At 41.8% G+C, this 17,495-nt stretch overlaps 1 protein-coding gene across 1 annotated transcript; it reads left to right on the top strand.

Annotated features, from left to right (window-relative positions):
• The first annotated feature begins 14,975 nt into the window (after nt 1–14,975).
• LOC150066478 (olfactory receptor 10G2-like) lies at nt 14,976–16,248 on the top strand. The gene is given in 2 exon segments (XM_090352925.1): nt 14,976–15,557; nt 15,560–16,248. Coding segments are annotated over 2 exon segments (966 nt in total). The 5' UTR covers nt 14,976–15,280.
• Nucleotides 16,249–17,495: the final 1,247 nt, after the last annotated feature.

The raw sequence follows: 17,495 nt of genomic DNA, 5'->3' as shown, positions 1-17,495 counted from the left end.
CTACAGGAGCAGGCCACCTACGTCACCACAGTCCTCGCTCTTCAGGGCTATCACTCCATGTGCCCAAAGCCCAATTCACTGTTAATGATTTATATTGAACTGATTTTCATTCTCCTTGAAAGAAACTTAAGTCTTTGGATCCATAGTGTTTTCTTGTATTGAATTGAATACATACTTTATATAATTAGTTTAGAAGTAAATGTGCTCACCAGATGCTGGTGGCTCACGCCTGTAATCCTAAGTACTGCGGAGGCTGAGATTTGAGGGGCACCGTTCAAAGCCAGCCCAGGCAGAAAAGTCCATGAGATTCGTACCTTCAATTAACCACCAGAAAAATGGAAGTGGTGCTGTGGCTTAAGTGGTAGAGCAGTAGCCTTGAGCTGAAGAACTCGGGGACAGCACCCAGGCCCAGTGTTCAAGCCCCACCACTGACAGAAGAAGAAGAAGAAGAAGAAGAAGAAGAAGAAGAAGAAGAAGAAGAAGAAGAAGAAGAAGAAGAAGAAGAAGAAGAAGTAGAAGTAGTAAATGTGCTCATTATTTCCAGCACCTCTAAGAACGTTTATAATGAGAATGTCTTATTAAAGGTGACTAGAATAATAATCTATCAACATCTTAGTAGAGAAATTAGACCAGAAAATTAGAAGGAGAAAAAAAATAGAAAGATACTACCCAGGCTCTTTTATTATTCTTTTGACCTTTAACCACATCTCTAGAAATTCTGAGTTTCTTTGCTTGTTTGTATCATGAATATTTCCAAGAACTTAAACTTTAAAATTCTGCATTATTAGTGATTCCATCCTGCCTCATACAGTTTTAGAGTCTCTCTTGCTTCCTAACTAGTCTATTTTCTTCCTCTGTATACCACACCCAAATTTCCGCTCTGAAACACAGAATCTGTAGGATTCTCTCTCCCATGAATAAAGCCAGACCCCTTCATTTTATACTCAAAGGCCACTACAACATGGATCTAATAGCCTTTTTATCTTCAAATATTTCCAGCCTTATTTTCCTCTCTCCACTCCCTGGTTTGTTTATAATAACCTTAAGCTTTCCTGTCATGTTTTCTCTGCCAGAGGTCTTCCGTTACCTTAGCCTCGACTTCCTCCCTCTGACCCAGGCACTGGTAACTCATGTCTGTAATCCTAGCTAGTCAAGAAGCTGACATTGAGCATCACAGTCAAAGCCAACCTGGGCAGGAAAGTCCATGAGACTCTAATCTCCAATTAACCACTAAAAAAGCTAGGAAAGGAACTGTAGCTCAAGTGGTAGAGGGCTTCACCTTGAGCATAAAAGCTCAGGGACTGTACTCAGACTCTGAATTCAAGTCCTACCACACACACACACACACACACACACACACACACACACACACACACGCGCGCGCGCGCGCGCACACCACACCTCCCTCTACTTGACCTCTGGTCAAGTAGAGATATAAAATTTCTTCAACACTTCATAACAGACATTTTCTCATTAATTCTCCTGGAAAGTTATAATTCTTCTTCCCTTTTATTGTCATAATTCTTTACTATAGACCACATGATAGTCTGTCAGTCTTACAATGAAGAATTTTGTACCTCAAATACATTGTGGCTTCTTCAACTCATGGCATCTCTTTGAGTCTGCATCTGTCCTTTTCCCCTAAAAACTAGGACCAGACGTAGAAATCAGTATTTACTGAACAGCTAAAATGGAACAGCTCTGAGTTAATCTCATGAATCTTAAAAATAAACATGCAAAAGTAATAATAAAGGCCAGAAGTTTAGCCTAGTGGTAGAGTGCTTGCCTAGCATGGGTTCTATTCCTCAGTACCACATACATAGAAAAAGGCAGAAGTGGTGCTGTGGCTCAAGTGGTAGAGCACTAGTCTTGAGAAAGCCCAAGTGCTCAGACCCTGAGTTCAAGCCCTAGGACTAGCAATAATAGTAATAGTAATAATAATAACAATAATAATAATAATAATAATAATAATAATAATGAAGAAGTAGGTGAAAGAAGATGGTGACAAGAAAAAGAATAGGGAATCACGCTGATGTTCTCTAACCAAAAAGAGATTTAGGGTCCTAACATGCGCTTCTCCCCAACACATCAACCATGACACATAAAAGCAAACAGAGAATCACAGGAATGGGGGAAAAGCTCATATCTTGTATACATAAGGACAGAAAACTGGAAAGAGCTCCCCACCCCGTCCCAGCTCCCCTCAGGAATGCAGCATCCAGAAGCCAAAAACTTCCACAGCACCTGACCCAGACTGCGCAGAAAGAGAGCGAGCAGCGGTGTGGCACTGCGACGTCCAGACCCAGAGGCCTTCCACAGCGCCACCGGTCAGCCAGCAGCCAGCGTGGTGAGCTGCGGGAGTGGCTGCCGGGGACTCCAGACGGTGAGCAGCGGAACGACAACATCCCGACACAGAGATTCTCCACAGTGCCACCCGTCAGGCCTCGGCCAGTCCCAGGATCAGTGAGTACCTTGCGGGGTGACCGCCCCCCACCCCAGCAAGGGAGACCAACATCATGCACCAGTTCCTCCTGAAACGCATGCCCATCCCCAGGCCTCCACAGCAGACACCCCTAGGCGCCCAGGGACTAGTGGATCACTCCCGAGGCCGTAGCCATGGAGCAACCGCTCACAAACACACATGCACGCGCAAGCTGGCAGCCAAGCTCCAGAAACCGAAGGGGTAAGAACCAACCCAAAGCACGGACAAATTCCTACACACCAGGGGGAGCCCACCCCTTCCCAAGGGCACACCAATCCCAGAGGCACCAATCTAACCTCCCCAGCCCCCGCTGCAAACCAGACTGAGCTCCTTTCGGGTATCCCTGGGCCAAGCACCTGCACAAGTACTTGCTGACCCAAGGACCCAGTGTGGGCTAGCCCAGGCCAAGTGAAGGCTAGCCCAGGCCAAGTGAGGGGTGTCACTTGTCTGGAACAAATAGGCCAAGCTTGGGCCATGGTCCTACAATCACTGAAGAGCTCGGGGACAATGCCCAAGTCCAGAGTCCAAGCCCCAGGACCCACCCCCACCCCCCAAAAAAGATGAAATTCACATTATAGGAACTGATCTTGGAAGCATGAAAAGGTCAATTCAATGCAAGCCACACTGGAATCCCTAGATAAGAGAACAAGTGAAATGAAAAAATAGTATATCAGGAATTGAGGATAGAACAGAGGAGCTAGCACAGAAAGTCAAAAAGTTATCTCAGAAGCAACCAAAGGGAAATCCAAGAATTGACAGACTCAGCTAAGACATCAAATTTACACATAATTGGAATGGAAAAAAGGAAAGAATTTAATAATAAAGGCAACAAAAACCTATTTAGTAAAATAATAACAAAACTTCCCCATTCTTATTCTTCATATATTTTTATTGTAACTAATAGAAGGGTTACATTATATTCGCCAGATTTCCCCATTCTTAAGAGAAAAAATCTCATATGTCTAACAAAAGTATACAGAACTCGTAGTAGACAGGATATAAGAAGAAACACTTCTACACACATCGTAGTAAAATTCCTTGCTTGAAAAGCAAGGAATTGATTTAAGTGCTTCCAAGTCAAAGAAAAAGCTATATCACAATGGAAAGAAAATCAGAGTCACTGCAGATCTCTCCTCACAAACCCTCAATACAAGAAGAGCCCAGAATGGTATTATCCAAGCCGTGAAGATCAACAATTGCCAAGCCAGTGAAGCTATCATTTACATTTGATGGTAAAACAGAAACCTCAAATCACAAACAAAAAGTAAAGGAATTTATAAATGCTAAATCAACATTACAAAGAATACTAAAGGGAAGCATATGATCTAAAGAAAACAATCAAAATCAAAGAATCATATCAGACAAAAATCACTAGAAAACCAATTTAGTAAGTACAGGAAGAGGAAAGATGCAAAATATAGGAAAACAGAAAATGGGAGGAAGCATGACACATCTGTCTATAATCACCCTGAATAAACTCAATTCCCCAATCAAAAGAAAAAGAACTGCTTATTGGATCAAAACACAAGATCCATCCATTTGTTGTCTCCAAGAGACCTGTGTCACAGTCAAAGATTAAAAACACAGTCCAAGGGAAGGGATCGAAAAGAAAATCTTCCATGCAAATACACCCTGCAAGGAGGCAGGAGTGGTCATACTGATATCTGATAAAATAGACTTTTCATTAAAATCAGTATGACGATACATGGAAGGTCATTACATATTAATAAAAGGAATAATCCATGAAAAAACGATGGAGCACCTAAAATACATTAAACAAACACTTTGGGATTTACAGAACAAGATAAACCGAACACAATAATAGGGGGAGATTTTAATACCCCACTCTCACCAAAGGACAAGTCAACCAAATGAAAGATAAACAAAAAAGCCTCTGAACTAAATGACACCACAACCCAAATAGACTTATCAGGCATTTACAGAGCCAACAATGATCCAATTCATATTCTTCTCAGCAGCCCATGGAACATTCTCCAAAGTAGATCATATTACAGTATAGACAAAGAACCTAAGCAAATCCAGGAGGATTGGTATAATTTCTTGCATTCTATCTGATCACCGTGGAATCAAACTAATTCCCAACAATAAAAGGGGGACTGCTGGGTCACAGAGGAGCTCTATGTTTAGTCTTTCCTGTTGTAACTGGTTTGAATCACGATCCTCAGATCTCAGTAGTCAGCTTGGACTACAGGCATGAGTCACAGCTCCTAGCTGTCTTTTTGAATTGCTATTTTTTATTGTTTCCATGAAAGTGATATACAGAGGGTTTGCAGTTACATACATCAGATAGTGAGTACATTTGTTTTGGACAATGTCACCCTTCTCTGCCCTGTCCCAGTTTTTACCTCCTATCCCCACCCACCAGTTGTATAGTTCATTTTCAATGTAGTATCTACTTGTTTTTTGTCTTCTTGATAACATCCATTCTGAAGAGAACAACAAAGAATTTTAGTGCAATTTTGATTCACATTTTCACTATGATTAAGGATAGGGAACATTTTTCATGTATTTATTGCCCACTTGTCTTCTTTTCAGAATTGTCTAATTCACTTGCCCTTTTAGTCTTTGATTATTTCTTATTTGGGTGTTTAATTTCTGAGCTTTTTATAGATTGTGGATGTGAATGTTTTATCCATTGGATAGGTAATAACACTTTCTGCCAATATGTTAGACACAAGAGATTTGGTGGGGAGTTAAGTTTTGGGGGGTGAGTGATACTAGGAGTTGAACTTAGGGCCTCACTTGCTAAGCAATCATGCTAATTCTTGAGCCATTCCCCCCAGTTCAGGCATAGGAAATTTTAAAATAAAATTCTATTATGAAATGGAAACAATTGAACAATCATACTTTCCAACTCAAGTCCTCATTAGCACTATGGCTTGTCCATAAATCACTGTACAGCCCCCGAACACCAAATCCTCCAAACTAAATGAAATTCTAAGAATCTAATGTAGTAGGTGCAATCCTCTTTCTTACAAATTTGCTTACTGATTAGCAACAAAATAGGCACAAGCTTCCCTTGATCGCTATTCTTTATTATCTGAATTATGTGTCTTCTAAGCTTCTGAAAATCTTCCTAATCCCTTCTAATGTTCATAGGAAAACAAAACAGTGGAGCAAGTGATCGAAGCATATCATACTGACATCATTCATGTATTTGTGCTCTATCTGCTTCTTCAAGTCATCTCTTTCTTCACACTCACTGACGAAGTGGTTTCAGGAAAGCTAAGACCCACCTTAGTACATAACTGATGACTAAATGGAATAACAGAAAAGTAAGTAGAAACTCATACCAAAAAAAAAAATGGTCCCAAGCTAGGCACCAATGGCTCAGACCTGTAATTTCAAATCATGATGAGCATGATTTGAAAGAAGACTCAACAATAAAGTCCACAAGACTCTTATTTCCTATTAAGCACCAAAAGAGACAGATGTGGAGCTGTATCTCAAGTGGTAGAATGTTAGACTTGAACAAAAAAAATCTCAAGGATAGTGTTCAAGCCCTGATTTCAAGCTCTAGGACAAGCACAATAAAAGGACAAAAAAACCTTACAGCTATCTCTCAAAATAGTATGTGGAAACAGCCAATAAGTAAATGAAAATTTTTTCAACACCATTAATGATCAAGGAAATGCAAGTCAAACCCACAAGGAGACATCATCTCATTCCAGTTACAATGGCTATCAGAAAGAAGACAAAAGAGGGGCCGGGAGATTGGCCTAGTGGTAGAGTGCTTGCCTAGCATGCACGAAGACCCGGGTTCGATTCCTCGGTACCTCACATACATAGCAAAAAGCCAGAAGTGGTGCTGAGGCTCAAGTGGTAGAGTGCTAGCCTTGAGAAATTCCAAGGAAAGTGCTCAGGCCCTGAGCTCAAGCCCAGGACTGGCAAAAAAAAAAAAAAAAAAAAAAGAAGACAAAAGATAACCAGTGCCGGTGAAGACATGGAGAAAAGACAAGCCTTGTGCACTGGAAATGTAAAGGAGTACAGCCATTAGGGAAAACAGAATGGAGTTTCCTCAAATACTGACAGTAGAACTTCATATGATCCCACCTATTCTACTCTCGGCATATTCCCAAAGGAAATGAAATTAGCCAGGTTCTGGTGGCTCATTACTGGTATTCTAGCTATGTAGGAGGCTGAGATCTAAGGAAATTAAATGAAATAAGCAAAAAAGAAATCTGTGGGTGTGGGGGGGGAGGGAAATGGGTACCAAGACATGTGAAAGGGTATCAATGTACGTGAATTAATGCACCTTCTATCAGGCAAATATCATGTAACCCTTTTACTAATTACAATAAAAAAATGCAAAAAAATAAAAATAAATAAAAATAAATCTGTGCTCTCTTATTGCTGCATATACACAATAGCCAAGATATGGAATCAATCTAAATGTCTACCAACAGATGAATAGATAAAGATAGAGATAAATATGTATATATATATATATGTATAACGTATGTACAGATACACACACATAGATCCATACAATGGAATATTATTAAGATTTTAACATGAATAAACAGATGAATGGGTCAAGAAAGCATAGCATACATAAACCATAGCATTTGTCTCATCAGACAGAAAGAAATGTTAGATCATTTTCATGGAAATGGATGGACCTAGAAAAACATGCTAAGTGAAGTAAGTCAGATTCAAAGAGACAAACAGCATATTTTCTCACCTAGGTGAAAAGTTAGATCTAAAATACAAATATACATGCTATCACACATAAGAAATAGACTAATGGATGGTATACTTAGGAGAGTCTTCCAACTCCTCTGGACAACTAATGACCATTTAACACAATGGAATCTGAACCATGTTCAGTGGGCAGGGGAGAACGATTATAGTTAATGTATATTATGTAAAACTGCATAACATGAGGGTAGGGCCAGGGGAAGAAAATTGGGGAGAACAAGAGAAGGAAGAGAAGGGTGACATTGATCCAGATGCATGGGACTCATAATCTGACTTAAGGATTGCAACCGCTTTGTACAACTACAGAAGAGAGAGAGAGAGAGAGAGAGAGAGAGAGAGAGAGAGAGAGAGAGAGAGAGAGAGAGAAGGAAAGGAAGCACCAGGACCAGCAAGAATAAGAAAAAGAAAAAGGAGGAGGAAAAGGTGGAGGAGGAGGAGAAAAAGGTGGAGGAGGAGGAGGGAGGAGGAGGAAGAAGAGAAGGAGGAGGAGGGGGAGAAGGAGGAGGAGAAGGTAGAAAAGGGGGGAGGAGAAGGTGGAGGAGGAGGAGGACAAAAAGAAGAGGAAGAAGGGGCCGGGAGTTTGGCCTAGTGGTAGAGTGCTTGCCTAGCATGCACGAAGTCCCGGGTTCAATTCCTGGGTACCACATACATAGAAAAAAAAAAAAAGCCAGAAATGGTGCTGAGGCTCAAGTGGCAGAGCTCTAACCTTGAGAAAGTCCAAGGACAGTGCTCAGGCCCTAAGTTAAGCCCACGAATGGCAAAAAATAAAAATAAAAAAATAAAAAAAGAAGAGGAAGAAGAAAATTAACCCAGGCATGGTGGCTCTCACCTGTAATCTTAGGAAGGGGACATCTGAGGATCACAATTCAAAGCCAGCCTGAGTACTAATGCCTTTGAGACTCTTATCTCCATTTAACCACCAGAAAACAGGAAGTGGCACTGTGACTCAAGGGTGGTAGCTCTTGAACTTAAGAGCTCAGTGACAACACCCAGGCCAAGAGTTCAAGCCCCACAACGAAGAAGAAGACGAAGAAGAAGAAGAAGAGGAGGAGGAGGAAGATTACAAAAGAAAGCAAAGAAGGAAGTATCAGGTTCAACAATAGGGATAAAAGTGAAATACAGTCAAGTGAAATGAACGAGACGCAGGAAGATATATATCCTATGTTCTAACTCACATGCTGACACTTAAAAACTTCATTTATATTACCGAGAGTGGAATAGTGATCACCAGAAACTAAGAAGCAGAGTCATGATAAAAGAAAGCTGAACAACTATTTACCATGGCAAAGATATGGAACCAACCCTGATGCCCCTCAGTAGATGACTGGATCAACATGTTGTGTTACTTATACCCAAGGGAATTCTATGCTGCCATCAGAAAGAATGGCATGCCCCATTTGTAAGAAAATGAAGACTTGGAAAAACTCATATTAAGTGAAGTAAGCCAGACCCAAAGGAACATAGGCTCAATGGTTTCCCTCATTTGTAATAACTAGCACACATCTAGGACTCTCCTAGCAGAGGATTGCAATAGCTCAAAACCTAGATACATAAGGTCATATAGGATGAGATTAAATGAAAGGATCTCTAGGATATGGAAACAAGAGCTTTATCTTGTGTGATTGTTGTTCTTAATGTACTATGTTATTTCTCTTCTCTTTTGTTGCCCTTAGGTTAATCCATATTGTTACTGTATCTGACTTTGTTACCTGGTATATTGTATATACATTTATTTGTTTATTTGAAATAGGAAAGGGAAGGGGGAAACAAGATGATTGGAAGGGGTGAGGAGAGGGAGATGGGGAAAAAAATATAAGAAGGGGTATCAATGTGTGAGAAGTAATGCACCTACTATCTGGCAAATGTAACTGCAACCAATCTATACATTACCCTGACAATAAAAAATAAAATAAAATGGGGGCTGGGAGTTTGGCCTCATGGTAGAGTGCTTGCCTAGCATGCACGAAGACCCAGGTTCAATTCCTCGGTACCACATACATAGAAAAAAGCCGGAAGAGGTGCTGAGGCTCAAGTGGTAGAGCTCTAGCCTTGAGAAAGTCCAAGGACAGGGCTCAGGCCCTGAGCTCAAGCCCAGGACTGGCAAAAAAATTAAAAATAAAAATAAATAAAAAAATAAAATAACATGAAAAGAAAAGAAAGCTGAACAACTGTACCAAACTACAGTTAAATAAAAGAAATAAGTCTTAGTTTTCTGTCACAAAATTTTTAAAATTAATTTTATTTACTAAAAAATATTCTTAATTTTATAAGCTAAAACAATTACATTTTTTTCAGTCATGGGGCTTGAACTAAGGGCCTGGCTACTGTCCCTGAAATGTTTGTTCAAGGCTAGTGCTCTACTACTTTGAGCCACGGTGCCACTTCCTTAAATTTATTTTGTAATTTCTTATTTGTGCTGTTTTCTAATTTTTGTGGTGTAAACACAATTTCAGGCTCAAAAGTCATCTATAGTGGGTAAGAGATATGTAGTGGTACACTGCACATAATATTTACACAGTAAAGAAATGATAAAGCTGGGTGCAATGGCTCACGCCTATAATCCTAGCTACTCAGGACGCTGAGGTCTGAGCATCGAGGTTCAGCTTGAAGAACGTGAGACTCTTATCTCCAATGAATCACTAGAAAGTGGGAAGTGGGGCTGTGCTCAAGGGATAGGGTAGTAGCCTTCAGCTGAAGAGCTCAGGGACAATGTCCAGACCCAGAGTTCAAGCCCCATGACCCACAAAAGAAGAGAGAGAGAGAGAGAGAGAGAGAGAGAGAGAGAGAGAGAGAGAGAGAGAGAGAGAGAGAGAGAGAGATGATAGAGCACAATGTACTGTGGCTAACGCCTATAATCCTAGTTATTCAGGGGGATGAGATCTGAGGCTTGTGGTTCAAAGCCAGGCTGGGCAGGGAAAGCCATGATACATTTATCTCCAATTAACCACCAGAAAACTGGAAGTGGAGCTGTGGCTCACAGTTGTAGAGTACTACATTTGAGTGAAAGAGCTCAGGGATAATGCCCAGGCCCTAAGTTCAAGTCCTATGCTGGACAAATAAAAATAGATATAATAGAGCCAGGCACCAATAACTCACACCTGTCATTCATAGCTATTTAGGAGTCTGAGATGAGAAGGATCACAGTTCAAAGCCAGCCCAGAAAGAAGAGTCTGCAAGACTCCATCTCCAAAATAACCAGTAAAAATCCTAGCTAGGGGGCCGGGAGTTTGGCCTAGTGGTTAAAGTGCTTGCCTAGCATGCATGAAGACCCGGGTTCGATTCCTCGGTACCACATACATAGAAAAAAGCCAGAAGTGGTGCTGAGGCTCAAGTGGTAGAGCTCTATCCTTGAGAAAGTCCAAGGACAGTGCTCAGGCCCTGAGCTCAAGCCCAGGACTGGCCAAAAAAAAAAAAAAAAATCCTAGCTAGAAGCCTGACTCAAGTGACAGAGTATCAGGTGAACATGCAAACAGTAACAAGATAGGATAGAATTCAAGAATCTCATATTAATTAATCAGTCGTAAAATGTAATAAATTAATTTAAATATGGTATAATTAGTATATTGCCCTTATTTTCCTGTAATTTAATTCAAATATATATTTTAGTGCAATTTCATACTTTAATTGCAGTTTCAACAAATACATCATCGAATTTCTGAACATTTTACAATCACTATTGTAAATCAGTATAAACCAACTCCAGGATACAACAGATTCCACCAAGGGATAAGAGCAGGTCACCCCCAAATTCTGCATAGCACTATCTTTAACTTCATGGTTCAGGTAGACTTGCTACATCCCTAAAAAAGATGAGCAAGTAAGAACAATGGAGTCGACCAAGATTTTTTTAAACTACAGGGAAGTGACTTTGCTGACCTAAATTTAGGACACCTTTTTCTCTTAGTGTCCAGAACAGTAAGAAGTAATAAGGATTAACGCAACCATAAAACTTAAGCACAATTTCAATGCTCTCTGCATATAATGTGGTGATTGTATTAAGGCCGTACAACACCCCAAAGAAAGAAGTCACAGAAAGTATATAGATCATTCAAACTGACCCCATTGTTCTTCATACCTCACAAGAATCCCACTTGCTGCCAAAACAGAAATAATGAGAACCTGGGAGAGAGATATCTCATGAGGGAGATGTCTCAACGTAGAATTCCCAAGAGGTGAACTGTTTGTTCTTTCCAAATCTCTTGACACTGTTTTGTGAAACTGGATCAAAAGAGATTAATATAACTGATTCAAGACCCTCAATAGAGAAAGCATACACTAGAGAGAATCTGCAAGAATAGAAGGTTTTCTAGAATCTGAAATCAGTCCGTGTCTTCTGGAAGATTTTAATTCTCTCCAAAGCAGAGATTCGGCAAGCCATAGCCAAAGCAGAGGGACGCTCCATATCATTTCCCAAAAGACACCGAGCCACTCTACTGAGAACAGACCAACCTTCTCCCGGACTTTGCTTCTGCGTCTGTGTGAGTCCAAAAAGAAACTGCAGTTGGGTCTGATGGCAGTGAGAGAAGACTAACTTTTAGATTTTAAACATTTGATCAGATTTACATTTAGTCTCTCATTTCCCCCAATTTCTGCCTCAATGGTCTTTCTACTCTAACTAAAAATGAAATTAGCCTCTCTCTCTCTCTCTCTCTCTCTCTCTCTCTCTCTCTCTCTCTCTCTCTCTCTCTCTCTCTCTCTCTCTCTCTCTCTCTCTCTCTTCCTCCCATCCTCCCTCCCTCCCTCCCTCCCCCCCTCCCAGATTTGGAAGCTTTCTCCTTTGAATAGAAAAAAAAGAGTTTTTCAGCATTTAGCATGTGTTTTATGTCTGTTTGAGGCAAGGTGGAAAAGCAGTACCGATAATGAATCAGAGTCAGCTTTGATGTGCATACACAACGGGACAGGCTCTGAGACTCCTTGACTCTTATTTTCCCAGAGATGAACACAATCAATTTACTAGAGGGCTGAAAAGCCTTTGTTTCAAAAAGTTTTGGAGGTGTGTGCCAGTCCTGGGGCTTAAACTCAGGGCCTGGTAGCGTCCCTGAGTTTCCGGGGTTAAGGCTAGTGCTCTTGCCACTTGAGCCACAACTTTCCTCTTAGCATTTTGGTGGCTAATTGAAGAGTCTCAGGAACTTCCTTGCTTGGGTTGGATTCAAAGGACAATCCTCAGATCTCAGCCTCCTGAGTAGCTAGGATTACAGGCAGAAAGCACCAAGTCAAGCACTTTCAAGTACTTTTTCTTTCTTTCTTTCTTTTTTATATTTTTCTGTCTTGGGCTTGAACTCTGGACCTGGACACTGTCCCTGAACTCTTCAGCTCAAGGCAACCGTACTACCCCTCCAGCCACAGCTGCACTTTCTGTTTGCAAGTGGTTAATTGGAAATAAGAATCTCAGGTCCTTTTGTGCCAGGGCTGGCTTTGAACCTTAATCCTCAGATCTCAGCCTCCTGAGTAGCTAGGAGTACAGGTGTGAGCCACCATGCCCAACTTTCTTAATCAAGCATTTTTTTAAATGTTAGAATGTAATGACACTTGTTAAAAAAAAAAATCAGAACAAGAAAAATAAGGATTCTGCCCCTCACTGTATCCAAATTCTCTTCATTCTCCTTCCTCTGACTGTCTGTTCAATTAGCCAAAACCTAAGAGGGTAGCAAATGTGAGTGTAGTTCTAGAAGCAGACAAAAGTGAGATTCCTCATCCCTCAATCTGAGATAACCCATTTCTTCTTGAACTAGAGGTAGCCACAAATCAAATGTGCTCTATTCAAAACCTAGCTCAGCAGGGCACCATTGGTGCAAGCCTGACTTCCTAGCTACTCAGGAGGCTGGGAACTAAGGATCAAAGTTTGAAACTAGCCTGGTCAAACAAGTCCAAGAGACCCTCATCTCCTCATGAGAGTACGAGGATCTGAGTTCAAGTCCCAGTATTGACACCAAAGCAGAGAAGTGGGGGGAGGGATGGAGGGAGGGAGGGAGGGAAGGAAGGAAGGAAAGAAGGATGGAAGGAAGGAAGGAAGGAAGGAAGGAAGGAAGGAAGGAAGGAAGGAAGGAAGGAAGGAGGGGAAATACACATGCTCTAGAACTGTGCTGTTTTCTTCTAGCAATAGAAGTTATCACTGTCCATTCTAGAAGAAATACAAGTGTGCTTCCACCTAGGTATATGCCTATAATCCAAGTGCACTGAAGGCAGAGGCAAAAGAATTGTGAGTTGGATCTCAACCTGGGTTACATAGTCAAATCCACCCTTCATTAACACAAAAAAATACTAGAGTCAACCTTTTAAGTCCTTAAAAATCTCAGAGAAGAAGCAATTAAGCAAATAATCATTTAAAATTGTATAGCCTTTGTCTTAGAATACATAACCTTTGAAACATTGCATTTTAAGGCATGAAGAGTTTTCCCAAAGAAGCAACCACCAGAGTAATTTTTTATTAAAATATTTCATTAACACTGAAGTTTTTACATCCTATTTCAAATGTCAAGATTAACAAATAAGCATTTAAGAATGGAATCAAGAGTAAAATTTAAGAAGCAAAATATGCTAAAATGAGTCAACCTGGCCACCAATGGCTCAGGCCTGTTATCACAGTTATTAAGAAGTCTGGTAATCCTAGCTACTCAAGAGGCTGAGATCTGGGGATCAAGGTTCAAAGCCAGCTCAACCACTAAAAATCCAAGAGACTCTTATCTTCAATTAACCACCAGAAAACCGGAGGTGGCACTGTGGCTCAAGGGGTGGGGTGGTAGCCTTGAGCTAAAGAGCTCAGGGACAGTGCCCAGGCCCAGAGTTCAACTCTCACAATCGACAAAAAAAAGTCTGAGATCCAAGGATCCATATTTGAAGCTATTGTGGGCAGGAAAGTCTGAGAGTTTTTTTTCTCCAATTAACCAACAGAAAGCCAGAAGTGGAGTTATGGCTCAAGTGGAAAAGCACAAGCTAGGGGACGTACCCAGGCCCTAAGTTCCAGCACATACACACACACACACACACACACACACACACACACACACACACACACACAATCCTTGGGAAAAACGTATGTGCTATGGTTTGAGGACACCAAAGGAAAGAAGACTATTGGAATAAGGAAGGTCTAGATGATAAAGGTTTTTGTAAAATATTCATGGGAGGGGACATTTTAATGATATTATATCATAAACCAACAACAGGGATAATTGTGGTGTGCAGTCCAAACCACCAACGTGCATTTCTTTATTTTTCTTTTGTTGTTGTTGTTGTTGTTGTTTTGTCGGCTGTAGGGCTGGAACTCTGCGGCCTGGATGCCATCCCTGAGCAATTCAGATCAAGGCTACTGCTCTACCACTTGAGCCACAACACGGCTCAATCTGGTTTTCTGGTGGCTAATTGGAGATGAGAGTCTCATGGACTTCCACGCCTGGCTGGCATTGAACCTTGATCCTTAGCTCTCAGCCTCCTAAATAGTTAGGATCACAGATGTGAGCCACTGGTGCCTGGGTGCCAACCTGCACTCTGTGTAGTGCCTCTTCAGGCTCAAACCACAGCCACACTTACACTATTACTCAAAATCCTCGCTGAGCTTCCTTTTCCAATGCTTGTGTATTAGATTTCCCATGAAAGTTATATAAGGATACCTGGGAATGATCGACCACAAACAGTTGTCTTATCCAGCAAACTAAAATAGCTGATGACAAATATTTTCTCCTTAAAATGCAGAAATCCTTCATGGTGGTGCACTCCTGTAGTCATGACTACTTAAGAGAGACAAGACAATCACAACCCTAAGCCAGACCAGGAAAAAGTTAGCAAGATCTTAACTCAAAAACAAGCTAGCGATCGGGCTGACATCTATAATCGCAGATATTTAAGAGGCAGAAGCAGAAGGATTATGATCCAAGATTGGCCTGGGCAAAAGCAGGAGACTTTCTGAAAATCAAACTAAGCAAACTGGAGTTTAATAGTAACAAAAAATAATTGCAGAAGTCCTCTGTTTACTTGCGAGGCCCAGAGCCTGAGATGAGAGCATTCCAGTAACACTATGTGCTCCTGTAATTTCCATTGTGCGGCTTCATCTTTCATCAGAGCAGACTACAGAAAGACATGAGAAGAAACAAAAACACATCCATGGACACTGTGGTGACAGATTTCATTCTCCTGGGCTTGTCTCATCCCCCCCATTTAAGAACTCTCCTCTTCCTGGTCTTCTTCACCATTTACATCCTGACTCAGCTGGGGAACCTGCTCATTCTCTTCACAGTGTGGGTTGACCCCAAGCTCCACGCCCGCCCCATGTACATTCTTCTGGGCGTGCTCTCTTTCCTGGACATGTGGCTCTCCTCAGTTATCGTCCCTCGACTGTTTTTAAACTTTACTCCTGCCATAAGGTTATCCTGTATGGTGGCTGTGTGGCTCAATTATATTTCTTTCACTTTCTGGGCAGTACTCAGTGTTTCCTGTACACCTTGATGGCCTATGACAGGTACCTCGCCATCTGCAGGCCCCTGCGCTATCCTGTGCTCATGAACGGCAAGCTATGTACCCTTCTGGTGGCGGGAGCTTGGGTGGCCGGCTCCATCCACGGGTCCATCCAGGCCACCCTCACCTTCCGCCTGCCCTACTGTGGACCCAATAAAGTGGATTATTTTTTCTGCGACATTCCTGCAGTGTTGAGACTGGCCTGTGCTGACACGAAAGTCAATGAGCTTGTGACCTTTGTGGACATTGGAGTGGTGGCTGCCAGCTGCTTCCTGCTAATTCTGCTTTCCTATGCCAACATCGTCCATGCCATCCTGAAGATCCGCACTGCTGATGGGAGGCGCCGGGCCTTCTCCACCTGTGGCTCCCACTTGACCGTGGTCACCGTCTACTATGTCCCCTGCATTTTCATCTACCTAAGAGCTGGCTCCAAGAGTCCCCTGGATGGGGCAGTGGGTGTGTTTTACACTGTTGTCACTCCACTACTGAACCCCCTCATCTACACACTGAGGAACCAAGAGGTCAAGTCTGCTCTGAAGAGGATGACAGCGGGGCACCGGCCTGGGAAAGGAGAACAAGCCCAAGCCTCCTAGCTCACCATCACCACCACTATTTTAGACTCGGGCTCCATGTGCCCAATGTTGAATAAAGATACTGGTTTAAGGTTAACTGGATATAAGTTTACAAGGCAGAAAGGCTTTAGTGTTTGATGTAAACGAATTCAACCTATTCACTATTGATTGTCACATTTCTGACCTATCTGATTGGACAACTCACATTCTACAAATTTGTGGAATATGAGATGTGAATACTTTACCTAAAAGGAGTGCCTACTGGGGGAAATGACCGTGTGTGTGTGTGTGTGTGTGTGTGTGTGTGTGTGTGTGTGTACTAAGACCTCACATCTGTGTTTTATATCCCTCCATGGGGATCATCAATTTTTAAAAATACTTTTTGGTTGTTGTTTCTACTGGTGCAGTTGTTCTTGTAGCTGCTGTTGCTTTGGCAGTGCTGAGGTCTTAACTCAGAACTTCTGCTTGTTAGGCAAGCATCTCACCACTTGAGACATAACCCCTCCTTAAAAAAAAAATCACTTATTTAAGAAGAAAAGTACCACTTACACAGAAAAAGCCAGAAGTGGTGCTGTGGTTCAAGTGGTAGAGCACTGGCCTTGAGAAAGCCCAAGAACAGTGCTCAAGCCCTGAGTTCAAGCCTCAGGATTGGCAAGAAAAAAAGAAAGAGTGGAAGGAAGGAAGGGAGGGAAGGAAGGAGGGAGGGAGGGAAAGAAGGAAGGAAATCAGAATAACAGTCATGTTGTTTGTAAAACGCCTAAGTTTGGAAACTGCCTTTCTGTCAGCAGAAATGAGGGGCTACTAATTCTGTGGGCAGTTCCATTCACAGCAAAGCTTAATTCATATACACTACCTTCTCTTTTGGAGGTATATGCAACATTATCACTAACATGAGTATCATCGATTAACCAACATTTTTGTGGCATTAGGCATGGCCTTATGTGGAGCAGAGTTCCCAGGAGAGATTCAGCAAGCTTGAACATACAGACGAATGTCACATCAATTTATGAAACTTGACTAAGTTGTGAATAACTTAAAATAAATAAATAAAGCTCCGCCCTTGCATCTGTGTATGGTTCTACAAGGTTCCTTGCCAGGTGCCTCCTCAAATACAGGCTGCTGAACAGGAAATTAACAGTGTAGGGGCCAGGAGCATAGCCTACTAGTAGAGTGCTCACCTAGCATGCCTGGAGCCCTGGGTTCGATTCCTTGGTACCACATACACAGAAAAAGCCAGATGTGGTGCTGTAGCTCAAGTGGCAGAGCTC

The sequence above is a fragment of the Megascapheus bottae genome, chromosome 2 (assembly GCF_031878675.1).
Source record: "Megascapheus bottae isolate mThoBot1 chromosome 2, mThoBot2.hap1, whole genome shotgun sequence".
NCBI classification, from domain to species: domain Eukaryota; kingdom Metazoa; phylum Chordata; class Mammalia; order Rodentia; family Geomyidae; genus Megascapheus; species Megascapheus bottae.
This window is presented reverse-complemented; position numbering and strand designations above follow the sequence as displayed.